General features: G+C 40.3%; 1 protein-coding gene across 3 annotated transcripts in view; it reads right to left on the bottom strand.

The window, feature by feature from the left end:
• The window catches only part of NKAIN2 (sodium/potassium transporting ATPase interacting 2), a 517,712-nt gene extending 497,969 nt beyond the window's left edge, over nt 1-19,743 (bottom strand). Inside the window, exon 1 of one of the 3 annotated variants that reach the window (XR_010997234.1) lies at nt 19,027-19,743. Coding sequence is in view for 1 of the 3 variants with exons in the window: in XM_068184378.1 (XP_068040479.1) it covers nt 19,027-19,080 (54 nt within the window). In the remaining 2 variants the exon portion in view is untranslated. The remainder of the gene's footprint in view (nt 1-19,026) is intronic. The other 2 variants (XR_010997235.1, XM_068184378.1) reach the window with 2 other exon arrangements.
• Between the last annotated feature and the right edge of the window lie 418 nt (nt 19,744-20,161).

Genomic DNA, 20,161 nt, shown 5'->3' with positions numbered 1-20,161 from the left:
AAGGCAAAAGGCCATATTCTGGCAAGGAGTGACAGTGCTCTGGGTGCTGCCACCGGCCCCTCCCATGTGGCATTCCACATCTGAAGGACTCTCACACAGTCTGTGGTGGGTGACACACTCACGGCACTGCCCTGCACGAGGGGTGCAAAGCTAAGAGCATGAACAGAAAGGAGCAATGTTACGAGAATTATCATCCTGTCTATGTGCAAACCTATTCAGTATTTCTCTTAGGCACACAGAACATAAAGTATACTCATTTACTGTTATTGTTGAAACTGACTTAATGTCTCACTGAATAAAATCAGACCATGAGCAGTAACCAAGCAGAAGGAAGCAAGCTTAAGATATTTCCCCCTTTTAAAGCTTTTTTTAGATAACTATTGATGAAGATAGAAAAAAACACAATTTAGAGTGTAAGGAAAAAAAAAAAAAAAAAAAACGAAAAAAGGTTAAGCTTGATCTTTTTACCATAATCTTGCATTCCCTGACAAAGCAACTCGGTGTTGTAGCAACAGTAGTCTTTATAAGGTATCTTCCAAGGACTTTAGCTGATATTTTAATAAGACCTTTTGCTTCATACAGAGGCTTTTGTCCTGGAGCTTAAATCTACTATTTTGGTAACAGAGATGATTAATGTAGCTAATCTATGAACCACTTTACTGAAGAAGAAATTAAATAAGATCAGTCCTGAAAGGGAAAGCATCAAGGGTTAAGGACTCATATCCAGTTCTCACTTCTTGATGTCATGACTCTGAGCGAATGACTAAGATTACTTCTACCTGACTCTATACCACACTAAACAAACTCCCAGTAGAGATCTGCTTTTAATACTGTTTATGCATCTTATAACTCTATCACAGAAAATTAGTAGAGTGGTCCAAAGAGCTGAGTCCAGGTACATTTTTTAGGGAACTCTTCTATTTTACATAGAGGGAGCTCAGGCATCTTCTTTCTCTGTCTTGTTCTTGGTCTAAACTGAGTAAGAGCTGGATAGTTCCCATTGGTCCTGGGCTGCTGGCAAGGGTACTTACTCGGAAAAGGACTGAGAAATGAAGGCTTCAGCTCCCAACTTCTCAGGAGGGCAAACAAACAGATGTGGTTTTTTCTTGTGCACACAAACTAACAAGTAATTTACTATGTGGAAACTGGGCAGCCTGACAGCTACCACTATTCCTTTTCCAGACACATCATGTCGCGTACCAAGACTCATCTTGGGGATGACAGAGCAACCTCAGTTCCTTACTCAAGCACAGGTTGCAAGTGTGGATCTTAATCCCATGTAGGCACCTAATGTGCGCAGTGGTTGGTCACTTAAACCCAGCCAGGAAGGGGAATGAGAAGACTTCCACACCCTCAAAATGACCCAGGAGTACTTCTGCCTGCTCTGCATGCCCTGTTCACAGCAGACAAACCAAGCAAGCAGCCCATGTTAGGACCTAAGGCACATCCATGGAAAAGATCTAAACAGCTTCCTCTATGCTGACTATTTCTTATCTTACCAAGTAGCTAAAGCAGGAAAGTATCCAATCTTTAGGTCTGAGTAGAAGCTAATATAAGTAAGGACAATTATAGGAAAGAGAATTAAGGGGAAATGATCTAGCCTAGGTGCATCAGTATGATACCAGTAAAGCTTCAAGGGAGTTTAGTACATACTTAAATTTTGATCAAATTTTTTTCTTGGAGATGATTGATAAACTCCAGGAAATAAACACAAATATATTTAAAGGAGTACTGAAATCAAGTTAGGAAAAAGCAACATTAAAAGCTCATATCAGCCAGAATTAACCCCCCGACAAAATTAAAATAACATTAAATATTATACATTCAGCAACTATAAAGCATGTACTGCTTGACAAAAAGTGAAAGGAAAAATGGAAAAGGATATTTATTTTATGTTTTTGTAAGATAAGTGAGTGAAAAAGCAAAAAAGAGCAGGTTTCCTAAGTAGAAGAAACCTGCAAACTATTACCTTGTCTTAGCCAAATGCTCCCTCACTGTGGGTAGTCTTAAAAATACCATAGTTGTTCAACTGTAATGCATTCTTTCCTCTATCATGTGTCTTGTTTGTGCAGGCTTTAAAAATCAACATTTATACTATTTTTGAATAAAAGTGTCTAATTGACCTTACACAGGGTGCCTAACTTATGTTGATTCCTTTATTGTAAAATCTGAGCTGAAGCTTAAATTTTAATAGAGTTTCAAAATACATTCCAATATAACCCACAGACTTTATCACATTTTTTATACTACTGCACTAAGTATTTTTAAGGTGTTTTTTTTAAAAAATGAAGTTTAATTGTGTATGCTTGCTGATAGGACACATAAGCTAAAAGTATGGGGTTTTTCTACCCCCACTGCTCAAATACCTGAATTGATTTCTGTTAGGTGAATAAGCCATGGGTGATTGGAATTAACAGAAATGCAAGGTATTTGTCCACCAAAAGGAACATCATTTCTGATGGACAGCAATACTGGTTACTGGCATAAAAATGCCAGCTCTGTGGGCGCACAATAGCTTGTCCATCCCTACCAACAAACCTCTCCTTTCCCCAGACTGCAGACCTAATGCCTCTAAAGAACGTCCAGAGATCCCTGGTTAGCAAGATCCAGCAGCAGAAGCCCTCCATCTGTTTTTGCTCCTGGAGATTATATCACCTCTGAAGAGCAGTTCTATATTTCTCTGAAGAGCAGTTCTGTATTTCTGTGTTCCCAGAATGGCCCTGAGTCTTGAAGTCTTCACTCATCACCCAGGTTATTTTTTTTTCTTCTGCTCTCCTTCCTTTTTCTCCCAAATTAGCAGTCCAACACTGATAATAACAGTAGGAAGTGGCTGAATGAAGGACCTTTCCCATTTATTTCAATTATATATATATGAAACATTTATCATTTTCTCAACTTGTAGGTCTGCTAAAGACAAATTCACCCATGACACATGCAAGATAAATTCATATCTCTTTCTAATAGACTTCCATTAGTATCAGACTTATCATCCATTCCCCTAAAGTCTTGAGTACCACCCATGCAGCGTAGGAGATTATGATTCTATTCAGTTCAACAGGATTCTATTTTAAATACACACAGCACACACATTCAGAGCTGTGACTTCATTCAGGCATATTTTCTTAAGCTGCTGTCTCCTTTGTTGCAACACTGAGCTGAAAATGGATATGTAATCCACTGCTTATATGCACCCTCTATTCAACATATTAAGACTCTGCCTGTGCCTAAGCTTCATCTACTTTTCCCCAGAAGCCAAATTTCCCAGCTCAAGTGGTAAAGTTATGTGAGTTTTTCTTTGTAAGTCCACAATTCTATGACACATTCAGTGTCATGTATGCACTGCAGTACACCTGCAGTACCTGACACATCACTGCTTAAAACATTAATTCAATGTCAAGTATGACATCTTCCCACATCACTGAGACATACACATTTTTTGCTGTTAGATAAACACATAAACATACATTTCCTGTATATATATACTTATATTGAATAAATATTTCAAACTGACTTGCTTTCTTCAACCTCTTTATCTCATCTGAACCACAAATCCCTGAAAAACTGTTGTCCTTTTTGATTTCAGACCAGTATAAAAAAAAAGTTAGTCTAGGGGAAAGAAACTCCTCTGAGAACAAATTCCCCAAATTAAAACCTAGTCCCATTGCTTATGTATTTTCTTTCTTTTCTCTTCCCTCCGTCTCTTCTCCCCATTCCTTCACTCCCACATCCCATAGTAGCTGTTGCTATAGCAGAAACCAGTTCTTATTTTCCTACCTGCACTTCTTGAACTCAATAAGCCTTACTGTCATTTCATTCAGTTATTATCAAGGGATCTTCTTTCACTAAAGGTGCATTTCCTCAAGATGTGCAGTATTTGGGGGAAACAGCTCTACCTCTTTTTCTTCTGTCATGCTGCAATAGAACTGATATTCCCTCACATTGGGAATGGGAATACCTATGGGAATAAAGATGATAGTCCAGTGAAATACAGATGGGTGTATTTGGCTACACATTGCCTTGTCACCAACTAGATCACTGACTGACTGCAACCAAAAAAATTAATGTAGACACAGTAACCTATGAAAGAACCAGAAAGTGATTCCATTCAGAAATATTTCATGTTTATTATTAGCTACTAAGTAAGCAATCCTTGCTGTTTATATAGCTTAGCTTATAGCTCATGGCAGCAGCAGAAGGCAAGCTAATATAAAAAAATACAAACTAAGAAATAGCTCCATGCAACTTTTCTTCCTTCTAAGACATTTCAAGGAAGTAAAACAAGTAGGACTTGAGTAGTCAAAAGATATGAATGGTGACAAAAAGAAGGTATAAAAAAAAAAATCACACTTCACGTACTCATTAGTGCATGTCAGCTCTTGGAAAGCAGAGACTCAGACACCATTATGAGGAGATGAACTTTATTAACTCTATTTTACAGTTTTCCTGTTTACAATTAATTTACATCCATCTTATTGCATGAGCGAACCTTGAGAAATAGTGAAATAGCCTCTTGTTTGTTTTTTCCTTGATGTATTCTGCAAATCCATAAGGAGATAATATAGCTAAAAAATCTGATTATGACAAAGCATGTGCTTGTCAAGAAGATGGGGCCTGACTCTTTTCAGTGATGCCCAGTGACAGGACAAGGGGAAACATGAACAAACTGAAATATACGAAGTTCCACCTGAACATGAAGAAAAACTTCTTTATTTTGAGGGTGTCAGAGCACTGGAACAGGCAGCTCAGAGAGACTATGAAACCTCGCCTGAACACGATCCTGTGCAAGCTGCTCTAGGTGAGGCTGTTTTAGCAGGAGGGTTGGACTATGCAGATGGAGAGATCATCTCCAGAGATCCCTTCAACCCCAAACATTCTGTGATTCTGTGAAATATAAAAGGGGGTAAAGAGAAAGGGGAAAAAAAAGAAAAAAAATTATCCGTATTTTAACTTATTTTATATTCAGCACCAAGTATATATCAAATGTGCATGGGAGCAGAAAAAGCACAAGTATTCTGTGGATTCCAGACACCTAATTTATTACTCAATATTATATACCAAATTCATGGAGATACTTGCTCTTTCAGAGCATGATTTAAAGCACCTAATTAAAGTTTCTACATGCTAACAAAGCATAGTGAATTCACCTCCAGGAACCTGCCTGCCTCCATCATCCAGAAAGGTAGCCTAGGCACTGAGGCAGGTACCTGGAGGGAATTCCCCTCAGGTGCTTGCACACATGGGAGAGTATGGCAGCAAATAAAGCAAGCAATACAGAAAATGACACAGATCTCCAATAAGGTGCACTAGAAATACTTACTTTAAGATTATGCTACCTGATTAATGAAAGACTGTGATTACCCACCCTTAAGAGGAAGGAAGCAACGTGTATTACTTCTACAAGCATAGGGAGACTATGTAGACACAAGAAGAAAGGTTTTAGAAAATACTTGTATGATATATTTCAAGTATGAGTACTCTCCTTAGAAGGACTCTACAGATGCATCTTCCTACTGATCATTTTGAAAATGCTTCCCTTTCCAAGGGCAACTTCCTTACAGTAGAAGTACTCAGTCTGTGGGGTTTCCAGTAAAACCACTACAGCATAAAACATTCTTTTTCAAGAAATTAGTAAGCTAAAAATGTCCACGCAAATATTTATTTTTTTACACTGCAGAATTTTCTAACATGCTTTTAATCAAAAATAAGTATAGTCTAACATTCCTAAAGCATTAATGTGGAGACAAAGTATGGAACAAAAATATAGGGTAAAGCTATGTACAACTATGCACAAGATGTGCCAATCAGACATATTTACGTAAATTTGTAAACAAGTTTTCAGCTCACCATCAGCTCCTGCTGAGACAATTATTGATCAATATTCTAAGTATAACATAATTCTAAAGATTTATTTTGTTATCCCTCACTTTAACCTAAGACCTGTTGAATTTCAATTGAAGTAAATACATGATCTTTACCTTTTTGACCTTTAAAAAAATTCACTAAGCACATTTTATCTCTATCAAATTTGATGTTCAAAGAGATTTTGGTGGCTGTGTCTGTATAGTGACCTTATATAAGTCCTAGGATGGCTATGATGTAGAGGTTCCTCATAAATGTAATTTGATGCTTTATATGGAAACACTCCTGGAAGATTAATCATTCCTTCGCTCAGCAAGCATGTCTCAGCACACTCCTTAACAAATTTCACATCTTCAAGATAAATGGGATAAAAGCTCTAAGCTTCAATACACTGCAAAAGAAGACCAAACACAATCCAGTGCAAGAGTCTCAGGCTTCTGCACGAGCACAAACTTTCAGTGGCTATCGTTGCACTGAGATATGAAGAGTGCCAGCATGACTCAGTGCCCTGGATGCCACCATTCACAGCTTACATGGAAGACATTCAGTATGTCGCACTACAGGGCACTACCAACACAGGGAGACATCTATGAGAGCAGAAAAAATCTTGTCCTAAATTGTGCAGGTGGTCCTAGGGTGCAGAGATTAGAGTCATGTTCTCATGAAATCCATAGAGGCAAAAAAATGAGATTAGCATCTTGTTATGAGAGACATACCTTCCAAACCTCAGAGAGGGCTGTTCTGAAGTGCTCCTCAGGCACCTGTTGGTATCACCAGCTTTCACTCTTAAATATATCTCATACAAAAAAAAAGTTAATAAAGCTTTTAAAGTTTACTACTGACACACAGCTTCATGCCTTTCCCTTTGGTCCTGTCATTGGTCACCACAGGGGAGAGATCAGTGCCTGCTCCTCCTCCTCCCCTCACAAGGAACCTGCTGTGAGGTCTCCCCTCAGTCTCCTCCAGGCTGAACAGACCAAGTGACCTCAGCCGCTCCTCATATGGCCTCACCTAAAGGCCCTTCACCATCTTTGTTCCCTTCCTCTGGATGGTCTCTAATTTATTTATATCCTTCTTATACTGTAGTGCCAAAAATACAATATTCAGGGCGAGGCCACCCCAGTGCAGAGCAGAGTGGGACGATCTGTTGCCTGGATAGGCTGGCAATGCTGTGCCTGATACACCCCAGGGCACAATTGGCCCTCCTGGATGCCAGGGCACTGTTGACTCATGCTCAACTTGCCACTGACCAGGACCCCAGCTCCCTTTCTGTGGGGCTGCTCTTCGGTGTCTCATTCCCCACCCTGTACATATATCCAGGGTTGCCCCATCCCAGGTTCAGAATCTGGCACTTGTACTTGTTAAACTTCCTACGGTTGGAGAGTGCTCAGCCCTCTAATTCGTCGAGGTCTCTCTGCAGGGCCTCTGCTTTCAAGGGAGTCAACAGCTTCACCCAGTTTAGTATCATTGTACTCATGCTGAACATCAAAGCAGCTGGAACCTTTAGCACAGCCATTTTCCAGAGAGCTCAAAATGACAGGTAGCAATGAACTTACTGTAAGTCTAGGTTTTCTAATTCATATAAAATGTACTAGCAGTTTGTCAAAAGTCAGCTAATTTTAAATGGCATAAGTATAAAAGGAAATGTCAAATATTAACTGTTCAATCCATTCATCACTGTAGCTTTGTATCTTGTCTGAAATTATTAAGGAAACTGTCTGGAATAGATGCTGCAGTTTCAAGATGAATAATTTTCACCTTCCAAAAAAAGTCAGGGCTTGTGCTTACCCAGTAATCTAATTAGTCATCCCAAGTAGTGCAGAATTTCCAATTTACCCAAATTTTGAAAAGAAAACAAAAAAAAAAAGAGAAACTTGCATGAACATAGAGGCATGTGTTTACATTCCTTGGCCAGTTTGGGTTCCTCACCAGGCAGCTCTGAGCCGAGAGAAGCAAGTGCTTACAGATTTACATATGCAGCACATTACAACAGCTAAAATGCCAAGAGGTGGTTCTTGAGAATATGTTCTTTGGCTTGCCATGGTCAATAAACCTTGCTGTTCACTGCAAATGGTTTTCTCCAGCTGAGTTTACATTAGTTCTTAACAGCATTATGATGGCACTGTGCCATTGCTATGTTCTTTGTTCCAATTCAGTCCATTTCTCAGCAGAAGTGACAGCAGCCAAAGCATCATTACAGCATCTGAGTTGTTGTAGATGTGCTTACCACACTGAGTAACTTTGGAAAAACCTGCTGGTCACTCCTTTTCTTTTAATCCTGATTGGATTAAAGAGAGACCGAGGAGATACCACAAAATGCTTACAAGATGGAAATATCTCCTGCACACCAAGCTTCCTCAGACTGCTCTTGGGCTGATGCGGTCCTGAATACCTGGCCTTCTAGTGAAGACACTCAGCATGCACTGAAAGACTCAGATGTTGTGTATTTGGACAGTGCCTTTCTTACTCACCTTGTTAAAAAGGCCAGCTAATAATTGCTGGAAGTTCAAAACCTCCTTACAGACAGTGAACTCTGAATAAGCAACTGAATAGCTGCAGATCTGTCACTGTTTCATTCCTGACTTTATATCTAAGTTATTTAACTGAAACCACGAGAACTCCAGCATCCCCCGTAATGAAAAGGTGAAATGAAGAGGAGGGTAATACTCACAACTTCTATTATCATCAGTGGTAGTTACATACATGTGCTGGGCAGAGAAGAGCAGCTGTCCTCTAATAAGGTGCTAGTCATGACAAATACTGATATGGGATCCACATAATTTTCTTTACAAGCACACTGCAAAGCAAGAATGATTGCAAATGCCAGGAAGCAGGAAAAAAACACCAACATTCTCCCATGGTTTTTTTAATTTCAGTTCACAAAGAACAGCACATTTCTGCAGCAAATAGAGCTTACTAAACCAGCTGCATTTTGTTATTATCCTTATGCCTATCTGTGATATTATACAACAGATACCACTTTATTGGTGTCCATAAATAACTTTTATTATGCATCTGAAACAGCACAGTTTAGCACGCTGTACAACAGACATTTCTTCCAGTTGCTGAAGCCAATAACTTTACTTCTGTACCTGCTACTATGACCCCCACCACTGCGTTATGGCTTTCATTTACAAAAAAGAAAGAAAAAAACAAAAAAATATTGTACAGACAGTAGGCCTTCTAAACAGTCTGAAAAGTTGCCAGGACTAGAAATAGGTATTATTAGGAATATTGCTGAACACTGCATCCAACTCCAATTTGTTGTGAGCTTCCTTCTAGAAGTATCAAATTTACTGCCAGCTCCACACTCAGGAAAGCCCATCTGATAAAATCCAAGACAGTGAACTCTATTTTCAGGATACTGAAGTCCATATCTTATGTTAACACAACCAGTGCCATCATCTGGCTTGTTACCAGCTGCTGTCACTGTCTGTGACTGCTGCAAGTCTCAAAGAAAATAAAAGCTAACTGGCCTCAAAGGCATGAAATGGGTGTGGACAATAACTTAAAGGTAAATTAAAAAGAAAAGACAGGGAAAAGGTAAAATCAACTTTATAACTTATGACAAAAATAATATCTAAATTCTATATTGTATTTTATTCAGTCAAGCCTCTTACTGTTTTGCATTCCTTTAGCTGCTAATGTTTTAATTTGTTTTAATGCTATTTGCTCTGCCAGTTTGAACAGTGATGTAATGACATACGACTCCCTCACATCCAGTGGTACTCACAGCACCTTTGTCACTGGTGGCTCAAGAGCACAATGAACAGTATCTTGGGTTTAATGTATTTCTGGCTTTGTGAAGGCAGCAATGACACACAATGGGTTTTTTTTCTCCTTTTGTTTCTGTGTTCTGTAATAGAACACCCTGCCACAAAGACTGTGACCAGAATATAATGAAAAATGCTAAGCCATTGTCCGTCATGGCAAAATTTGCAAACTTTACATTTTGTTTAATTACTGAAGAATGGCTTTTCAAAGAGACATGCATTGTTCTAAAGCAGCATCACAGCATCTATCTTCCTCTCCTCACAAAAGCTTTTTATCTTCAAACAAGAATATACTTGTTGAGGGCCAATTACTAGTCTGTCTATGAAGAAGTTTAAAGGAATTTTTAATTAGTAAATTGATCCATACTATGAGTCACCTGGAGAGGAAGGACATCATTTCCTAAGACAGCTAAGCTTTCTTACACAAATATTAGTCAGTACCTTAGATTCAAGACCCTCTAGCTCTTAATACTATCTTGTTCTTCTACACCAATTTAATTCACTACTGCAGCATTACTCAGAGTGACAGTAAATGCTACTCAAGGTGAACAGGGCAACCCTCTGACCCTTGTTCTAGGCCTCTAGCATGACTTCCATTCATCCAGAAAAAATGTTATGCATAACTCAATTATGTTCTGCTTGAATTCTAAAAAAAGACTTTGACAGTCTATCTAATCTTCTTTAGTACAAAGATATCATCAAAAATAAGCAGGCTTAACTGTATAATGAGGTTGATAAAGGTGCATGCAGAAGAGAGGCCTATACAGTCAAAGAAAACAGGCAGCCACTTCCAGAAGGTGGTTCAGAGCCTGTTCATTACAGGTTTGAATGAGGTAGCATGAGTCTCTCTTCCACTATCTGCAAATGGTGCCGCATTTTTTGCCTTCTTAAAGGTGATGTAATGTATAAACATGACAGGCATGATCATTTCAACATACCTCTTAGAAATAATAGAATTAACCTCACATGCTGCTTTCTGTAACAAACTCCACGAATGAAAATTCCTTCATAAGAAAAGAAGGGTGAGGAGAAAACCAGAACTCAATCTGTTATGGTATGATTATAGAATATGACAGACTTTTCTTATTCCCATTCACACAACTGGTAACTTGCCAGTTACATGTAACTGGTGACTTTCCACCAGAGATACTGCCTAACACCCCAAATACAAAAAAAAAAAAAAAAAAAAAAAAAAGGAAGAACAGCCCCCACACATACTGCCACCCCAAACTCTAATATTAGAAACCTATTTGTTCAAACAGCATAGGAACATACAAGATTCATTTTTGTCAAATAAATGGGGGTTTTTACAGTTTTCAGCAATCAGTATAATAATCACCATTTCCTAAATACTTTATGTCATTATGTAGGCAGTAAAAAAGCAAGCTGTCTGTAAAGATTCACCTTAATCCAAGCATCAGTGAGAGATATTTTCAAGGTATCCAGATACATGTAAACGTTCAGCAGATCTCCAAACTGATAAACATTTCTCATAAGTTATGTATGAATTAAAATCAAGTTTTTATTAAAAATGCATAAGTATGATCTGTGGTGAATAGAACCATTAGCTATGCATGTTTACTCTTTAGTGAACACAGAAATCAGTAATTTTCTTCTAAATGTCATTTCCATCAGAGGGTTATAGAATGATAAAATGCTTAAATGATTCTCAGATGCCATCCAGCTGGTACATGTACAACTGGGGAGAGGACATAAAATAATGAACTGTGAAATGTTTATTTGCCACAGGGGCAAGAAAATGTCATTTCAACTATTGCACCCATTCTACTTTACAAGCCAGGTAGCAGTCAACAGTCCCTCACTTTCACCCACCGTGATAAAACAAATAAATGAATACTAATCTGGATTATAATAAATTATCTGATTCTTTAAAGTTATTACATTTTTAGCACACTCTTTTTGATCGCACGTTATTTACAATGCTCCCTGTCTTCTTCACTCCTGTAGGAAGCTACAGAAAAATCATCCAAACCCCAAAGTGGGCATAAATTGGTTTTATCCATGTGATTTTAGCATCATATTTTAGGGGATCATAAGGGAGGATGCACAAAGGCTGACATTGCTCCAGTGGAAGCAGGCTCCTTAGTTTCTCTTGATAGTCAATGAAGACACAAACACCTTTCCCAAACAGCATTGCTCAATCTGTAGATCACAGTTGTTCTTAAAATCAAATATTCCTCATGAAAATAACAAGTGAAAATGCAAGAGTAAGGAAAATATAAATAATAAGTACTATGAACGACTAACATCATACAATGGGTCTGTGATTCTTCTTCTCTCTCCCACTCCCAAAAAGCCTACGTTAGTTGAAATACCACTTTACTTAAGGCACAACTCTAATGGTCAGTTTAAGCCAAGAAACAACATTAGGCACTCTGACCTACCGCCTGACAGACTCCCTCTTCTGATTGCAGGGAAGCCTAGAGAGATTATTATGATTTAGTCAGATCACCAATAGTCTTGTCCTCATCCAAATCTGAAAATACTCACTATTATTATTCTCCATAAAATATCATTTGAATTCAGAACTTTAAATGAAATCCTGTAAAAATTCAAAATTTCTGAAATACCTTTTACAAAAGACTACAGGAATCTGTTGTCTCATCTGGCATTTTACACCTGGGATAATCCCTTGAGCTCAGTGGGACCATGGAACCAAAACTGAAGTTTGGAGTGTATTGGGCTGCACAAATAGTTCACTGACATCAGCCTCCAGAGCAAACACAGTCTGAATCTCACCAGTCCCTAAGCTCAGGGGAGTTTCTAAAAACGTCATGCTAAATGAAACTGGATGTTGACATCTGTGTCATCAAATGCACCAAAGTATTGAGAAGATCCCATATGGATTTAAATTAATTTCTGGAACTTATCAAGTACTTGTTTTCACACCTTATCTGCTGCACTTTGCACTGTGTACATTCTCACAGCCCAGCCTGGGACAGTAGTCACTACCAACTTTAAATATTATGTTTCGGTTTTCAATCACAGAACCTGTTCCTTTCTGTTAACTACAAAATGAGGTATTTCCCTTCACTGACTAGACACTGACTAGAGGAAACCTTCAGTGTATTTTTAAAATGCTTACTTAGTGCTCTTTGTAAAGCAACAGAAAAACAAAAAAAGTGAAACAAAAAACCAAAAAAAAACCCCAAACCACAACACCATCCATTGTTCAAGGCGCTAGCTCAAGCCTCTGTCAATATGAAATTAATTCCTACTGTCACAAATTTTCCCCATGGCTATACAAAATATACAAAAAGAGTAACTTTGTTAGATATTCTAGGTGCCCAAAACCAGGTTGTTCAATCAACTTCTCTCAAACTATTTAAACCTTTCCTTCCTACCAAACAATACAGTATGAGAATGTTGAGTCTGCTAACTGAACTCTAAAGGAGCTTCAAAATGCAGCAAATTAAAACTGTTATCCAGCTGGTCTTAAATCTTTTACCCCTGTAACTTAACACAACACACTCCACTTTTCTTGAAGTGCATAACCAGTTACTCATTATTATTATTCATTTACACTTCTACAAAAAATAATACTGTCCTACTCATAGCAAATGTCAAGCCACTAAAATTAAATTATATAATGAACTGTTATCTCAGGCATCCATTTTTTGCATTCATCACCCCTTTTGAGTTCAAGTTATAAAGAACAAAAAAAGTTTGGTTATGAATCCTTGGTATTTTATCTCAAAAACAGAATTTTTAAAAAAGTGCTTATTTTTCTACAAAGGTCTCACAAACTTAAAAACATTGCTATATGCTTTCTCATGACAAGAGATGTTAGCTTTCTGAATTCATAATCAAGTTTCTGGTTTATCTTCCAGCAACACCTCAAAATTTACTCCTTAGTGTTATACAATAGCTCTCAAACACACATCTGCTGAAAGTCTGCTATTCACAGACTGTTTCCTTTTCATTGCTAGTAGGATCACAGGTTTTCACAAGATACAATGAAACTTTCACTTTCCTATCAAATTTGAAACAAAGCAACTTTAAAGGAGGAAAAGAAAGCAGGACATTAAAGAAGGGGCAGATACAAGTTGTTGACGTAGTCACAATTTCAAAAGTAGCACTTAAGTATTACCCAAAACTGAAACCAATTCTTTCTATTCTTTGCAGATTGATAAAACTACAGATCCACAGGCTAAATGCAATAACATCACTTCCCATTATACATGAAAAGCCCACGTTTTTCATTTCCCTTTTGCTAGCAGAAAATGTAGGAACATGTACATGTCATCAGAATTTTCCACTGCAGACACTTCTCTCCTAAAGCTCCTATAGAAAACCATTGGCAACAGTGACAATGAAACACAATCAAAACACACATGCAAAAAGAAAAAAAACCTCTCCCCCAAACCCAGCAATTAAAAGCAAAGTCCCAAAATTTCACTACCGCTTCCCTTTAACAAAAAATGAAAAAAAAAAAAAAGACATTCTACGTTCACTAGTTATGTAGTCTGGTGTACTATGGCAAAGTACCCTGACACTATGCACGGTGTAAGACCCTATATTAACAAAAATATGTACTTTATTGCATAATACTTCAGGATAGCTAATTCTAAAGAATATCCACTGTGATTGCCTTTGCTTTGCTCTCAGTGGGAGCTGAGCTCTAATCCAGCAAATTTCACTCTCTGAAAGTCCTGAGAATTAAACTTCAAAACTGTTAAAACATGAGGTTTTCTCCAAGTAAGGGTATTCATTATATTAAACTGTATTAAAACTTGTAGCTAGATTTGTGATATAGACTAGAGCCTGTCATGATCACCATTCCTGAAGTGTTTCAATGAGCATAAAAATGTTTGCTATTCATATTTTAAAAAGGCAAACCTAAACTTTACAAGACCTCTCGCTAAGGTAGACTTTTTCCTCAAGTGTCATGCTCTGTTCTCCTCAGTTACATGTGCCGATTTTTAATAATGCAAGGGAGATTTGGAAAAGTACAAGGAACTCTTCAGTCTTATATTAATGGTGCAATATTGATTAGGGACATCTCTTGTGACACCTCTTGTAATGGAAGAAATATGGTAGATACTTCTTTCCATACTAGTATGTATGTAATTAATTTCCTATGTTCCACCACTTTACCTGCTGCAGTTCAAATATGTATCTTCATGTCCAACAGGCAATTAAGTATGTGTTTATGGACACCAGTATCACAGTTAAGTATAGAAATTACCTCAGCTGAAACAGTTTTGAAACAAAGTATTTTAATTTTCTCTTAATTAGCATTATTCATTTGTGGAAAAGCACAGAACAAGGACAATACAAACCATTTGCATTTTGATAATTTTTTTCATTAGCTCAAAAGAGTTGGCCTCTTAGCAAACCAACCAAATCTGGGTATCTTTTTCGTTCTGCTTGGCCAGTGCAACAGACTTGGACAGTGGCTTCAGCCAGACCTGTAACAGTATGAGTTCAGAAAGAGTCAACATGAGCTTGTGTCTCAGTGTGCTCATAGCCCCAACTGTGAAGAGTCAGCAAGTTGAAGGAGAGACTTTACAAGCATCATGTACTGGTGTTTGTGAAAGATACCAATTTTCAGAGATTCAGATAATGTATGTACATTATAATACATAATTCTTTAGAACATCAGGTTGAGTACCTCACAATCACTAACTGACCCTTTGCAAATATATATGGCTTGTTTATGAATTTTGTATGGTTTTTAATACTTAGTTGGAATATCTCAAGAGCAATATAGTTTACTTAAAAAAAAAAGAGGAAGAAAAGAAAAATAGGCAGAATGGTCAAATTTTATAGAAATATTTATATAAATGAGTTCAGCAAATTCAGATGGAAACTGAGAGAAGGGAGTGTAAAAGCTGAATTATCTGTTATCTAATTTGCCTTGGGAGTATAGCAATCTTTGTCTGATGGTGAGAAACAATAAGACAATGATTACCAGGGACTTAAAGTTTCCTTATGAAATACTGTCCTTCCTCATCACTTCACTTGGGGGGGAGACCTTCTAAGTTGAAAACATGCTGTACTTTTTCTTGTTTTGTCATGCTCCAAGTTTTCCCAAGCAGCAACAATGGGAAAGAAGAAAGTTTCAAACTTGTTTCTGTGGGGCTCTTAAAAACTTCCAGAAAGCAAAATAATCTTGGCAGTTTCATCTTTGCTGCTCTTGCTATTAAAAAGACTAGGCAACAAGACACTAGTGCTACTGATGCAAGTCATTAATAGAAAAGGAAACACCCAAAAATAAAGAGGTTTAAAGGACAAAATGAAATAGCAGAGAAGTCATTTATTGCAAACAGTATAGTTACCATACAACAAAAACCACCAGAGCCCCTGTGCTGAGGGTTCTCTTCAGAAGGGAAGTGAGCAAAAGAGACCAAAAGTAGTATCTATATATATATGTATGGAGAGAGAGATATAACTAAATTTGTATACAGAAGGCAATGCCTTGCTCCTAGCATGAGCAAAATTAGCTTTTACTTGCTGTTAATTTTTCTCATTGGCTACAAATGCAGAGGAAAATGAGCTGTCAAAGGTTGTTTTCCATAGTACAAGTGAGAGCACAGTCAGGTATATGTATGTTAATAAGAAGAGAGCAATGATCAGTATGCCCTTGAGAGCAGAAGCATTCCTTGAGGTTTCTGATAATCTGATGGCATACAGTAAGTTGCCTTAACTATGAGCTCTTAAAAGCATTTATGAAAATAATTCTGGGTCTCTCAAGGTATTGCAGCTCTACTCCTGCACCAGTATTTGAAACAACCCCCTTTTTACCCATTTGTGACATCTACACCATTTATGTATGTACAATATGCAACAGCTTCTCTAATGAACTGCAGTATTCCACAATACAGTTTATTGTGCAGTGCCTACAAAGAGCAATTAGATCACCACACTGTAGCTTTGTAGAGATGGAAGAAGATATTTACATTAAAAAAAAAGAAAGAAACCTTTCTTCTTACCAACTTTTTTCCTCAAAACAAAAGTATACTTTCTACCCAAATATGACCATTTTAAAACTGCATCCCAGGTACCAGTAATACATAGTCTTCACACTTCAAATTTTACACTTTTTTTTCAACTATGGTTATCAGTGTGGAAATGCTTCCCACACCCATCTCCTCAGGCCAGAGGAGGCTAACTACTAGATCCTTTATTTTTGACTTGCATTTTCATTAACGTGGCTGATAACTTCAGGATGAATCTTGACAGCATTTGCTCCTTTAAGTAGTCTTTACCTAAAACAGTACTGACAACCAACTAATCACCCATGGGCCTACTGAGAAGAATTAAATCTCCTTGACTTAAAACTCATAACCTATTCCCATCTGATTGTATGTGGCACATGAAGGAATGTGACACGTGATTTTAATAAAATGTGTTTTTTCTATTCCATCTCCTTTTTCTCATTTAAATGATTACTCCTGCTTTTAACCTATCTAAATGTCATGACACAGGCCAAGTGTGATTCAGAAGTTTTCATTGCTGTTAGCACATCCTTTTCTTGCTCAGTAAAAATTTTCAAGTTGTCTTTCAGTTTATGATTCTCTAAAAATTTCCTTAAGCTACCCCAGAAAACAGTATTTATTTTTTAAAAATATGTTTTATTTGACCCTCTAGTTTACAATCACTTGTAGGAAGCTTCATGTAGAAAGTAATGCTACAGCTCTGCATCAGCTTACCTGCTCATCCACCTGCTGATACATTCCTACAGGGAATTTCTGTTGATGCTTTCATGAGTTCTGCATGGTTTTTTGTCACCATGAGTTAGCAAATATGCTTTCCTTCACAGACTTTCAAAAAAATAACAATTTAACATCCTAGCACATTCTATAGTCATCATGACCTCCTGGTTGTTAAATGCATTAAAAAAAAAAAAAAAAAACCTCCGTAAGAGGCACAATTTAAACCATTTTTGTCCCCTTTGGAGGAAAAAAAAAAGTACGCCTCTGAAACTTAAATGGATCTGAAGAACTTCAGTCATTAATTTTATGTTTCCAAATTGCTGTAAAAGGCTACATTCCTATCATTCCACCCAAGAGTCACTCTATTACTACAATTCAAGATTCCTTTTTAGAATATATACATGAATAAATCATGTCTGATAAGATACATCCAGTTACAAAGAATTAAATAATTTAGGCGGGGAACAGCATATAGAAATAAAATGTTTTCCAGAATACAAAATACAAAATTATTAAGGATTGATGACAACTGATGAAAAGATCACAGACATTTTGAATTTCTGTCTGCTAATACATCTTTCTTTCTTAGGTACTGTTTTACTGGTTTGGTTCCTGAAATCTATTCTTTTTCTTCTTTTGTAGTTCTCTTAGTACCTGCCTCGAGGAAAGAAATTGGCAACAATGTTGGTTGCTATTGACACTGACTTACACTTTCTTAGCAAAACTATTCACTAAGAGGTAGAGGGATGGAATACCATGAAATATTTCAGTTTTGCCATAAGGTTAACTGCTTAACAAAGGTGCTTCCAGCATCTGTTCTGCCAGCACATGAACATTCAATATAATAAGAAATGGGGCATATTCCATTGATAAGTTTTTATCTGTATGTCATTGCATCCAAATCCACAGGAATTCTTACATCATGTATCTGATTCCACAACAATGAAATAACCCATTCTATACATTACAGAAAGGGATATGAGTTCCTTAACTTTAACCCCGGTCTCTTTCAAAGTGCCACAATACAATTGCACAGGCTAACCGTCTTGCTAAGCAGACCTATTTTTAGGCAGCTTCTTTGTTATTGTATCTCAGTGCCTACTTTTTAAACTCAATCTAGTTTCGCTGGTAGCTGAGCTTACAAGTGCTGCCACATGTCTCTTTCAAAGGTAAATATAAATATATGGCTGAGTTCTGAAGCAACATAACGATACAGTGTTCAAATACACTGGACAACAAGTCTGAAAGAAAACAAACAAACAAAAAGAAAAATACACATCTGCAGAACAGCTCAGGCGTGACAACTTCACACAGACACACACCTGTATGGCAAACTGTTTGCAAGCTGCGCATCACCCCTGACACGCGTCTCTGCCTTACACAGGGCCAGTCAAAGGAAACCAGGTACCAACTTGACTCAACGCCTGGGAGAACTGCCCGAGTTTATTAACTCCGTCGTGCGCCCACCACAGTCTCCCCGGCAGAGTCCCCGCCAAACTACCTGTAACACAGCCCCTATTTCCCACCCTGCCGCCTCGCTCGCATCCCGATCCCGGCCCCCCCGGCCCCTCCTCGCCCAAAGCGCGGGCGCTGCCTTCCCACCCTGCCCCTCCCCGAGCCCCCACTCCGGGCAGCGGGGGAGCCGCCCCGCCGCCCCCTCCTTCCCTCCCGCCTTCCCCCCACCTCCTCCGCGGGCCGCCCCCGCCGCCACTCACCAGCTGCGCGCCGCACACGGCCACCAGCGTGCACCGGCCGCTGCAATAGCCCATGGCTCCCGGCACCCCGCGCCGCCGTCCCGCGCCGCGCCCACTCAGGCGGCGGGAGAGCACCGCCCGGCCGCCGCCCGGCTCCCGCCTGCCGCCGGCGCTCCCCAGCCCGGGACCCGCATGGGGGCGCGCCCGCCGCCTGCCCGCCCGCCCTCAGCCGCGGCCGCAGCGCCCGCCGCCTCGGCGGTCGCGGACAGCGGGGCCGGCCGCCCCCGCGGAGGGCGGCAGCGCCGGGGGGAGGGCGGCGGCAGGTGCCTGCAGGAGCAGCCGCGCTCTGCCGCGCAGCCCCAGAGGCATCTGGGCTTCAAAGTTTGCCCCCTCAACTCCGCTCGCAAACCATCCGGGCTCGCAGGCGTCTGCGGCGGGGGGAGGCGGGGGGAGGAGGGGAGAAGGGAGGGAGGGACGGACGGACGGGGAGGCGAGGCAGGCGGCGGCGCTAAGCTCGGTTCACGCTCGCTGAGCGGCTTCCCTCCTGCCCACGGCATAGCTGCTCCCCCGCCCGCCTTCCTCCTCCTCCTCATCCTCCTCCCGGTAGGGCTCAGGCAGCCCCAGCTCTGGGAACCCCTCTCCTGGGGGCTCCCCCGCGGGAGGGCGCGGAGACGCAGCGCAGCGACGAGGGGCGCCTCCGCTTTTTCTGCGCGGGCGCGGCGACCGCGGCTGCAGCTTCCTGGGCGCCTTTGTCTCGGCGGGACACCTCTCCGCACCCACCCCTTGCGGAGCCCATCCGCAGCGCACGGCGCCGGCCGCAGCCCCGCCGCCGCGCAGGCACAGCCGCTCCGGCAGGGTGCGGCGGCGGGGCACGGCCCGGCCCGCGGTCGCGGCAGGGCAGCAGAGCGGGGCTCGGCCGCGGGCGCGGAGCGGAGCCGGCGCGGCCGCAGCTCCGCGGTGCTGCCGCCTGGCGGGCAGCGGGCGGCGGTGCAGGGGAAGCCGCCCCAGCCGCGCTTCCTCCGCTGCAGCCGGCACCGGGGAGAGCTCCCCGGGACCGCCGGGGACTCGCCGGCCCGCACCTGCCCGCCGCACCGGGGTCACTCCCACCCTGAGCAGAGCTCACAGGTGGAGGCAGATCAAAAGAGACTGACCTGGA

This window comes from Anomalospiza imberbis, chromosome 3 (assembly GCF_031753505.1).
Source record: "Anomalospiza imberbis isolate Cuckoo-Finch-1a 21T00152 chromosome 3, ASM3175350v1, whole genome shotgun sequence".
Lineage (NCBI taxonomy): Eukaryota > Metazoa > Chordata > Aves > Passeriformes > Viduidae > Anomalospiza > Anomalospiza imberbis.
Note: the sequence above shows the minus strand (reverse complement) of the source record. Positions and strands in the feature narration are given on the sequence as shown.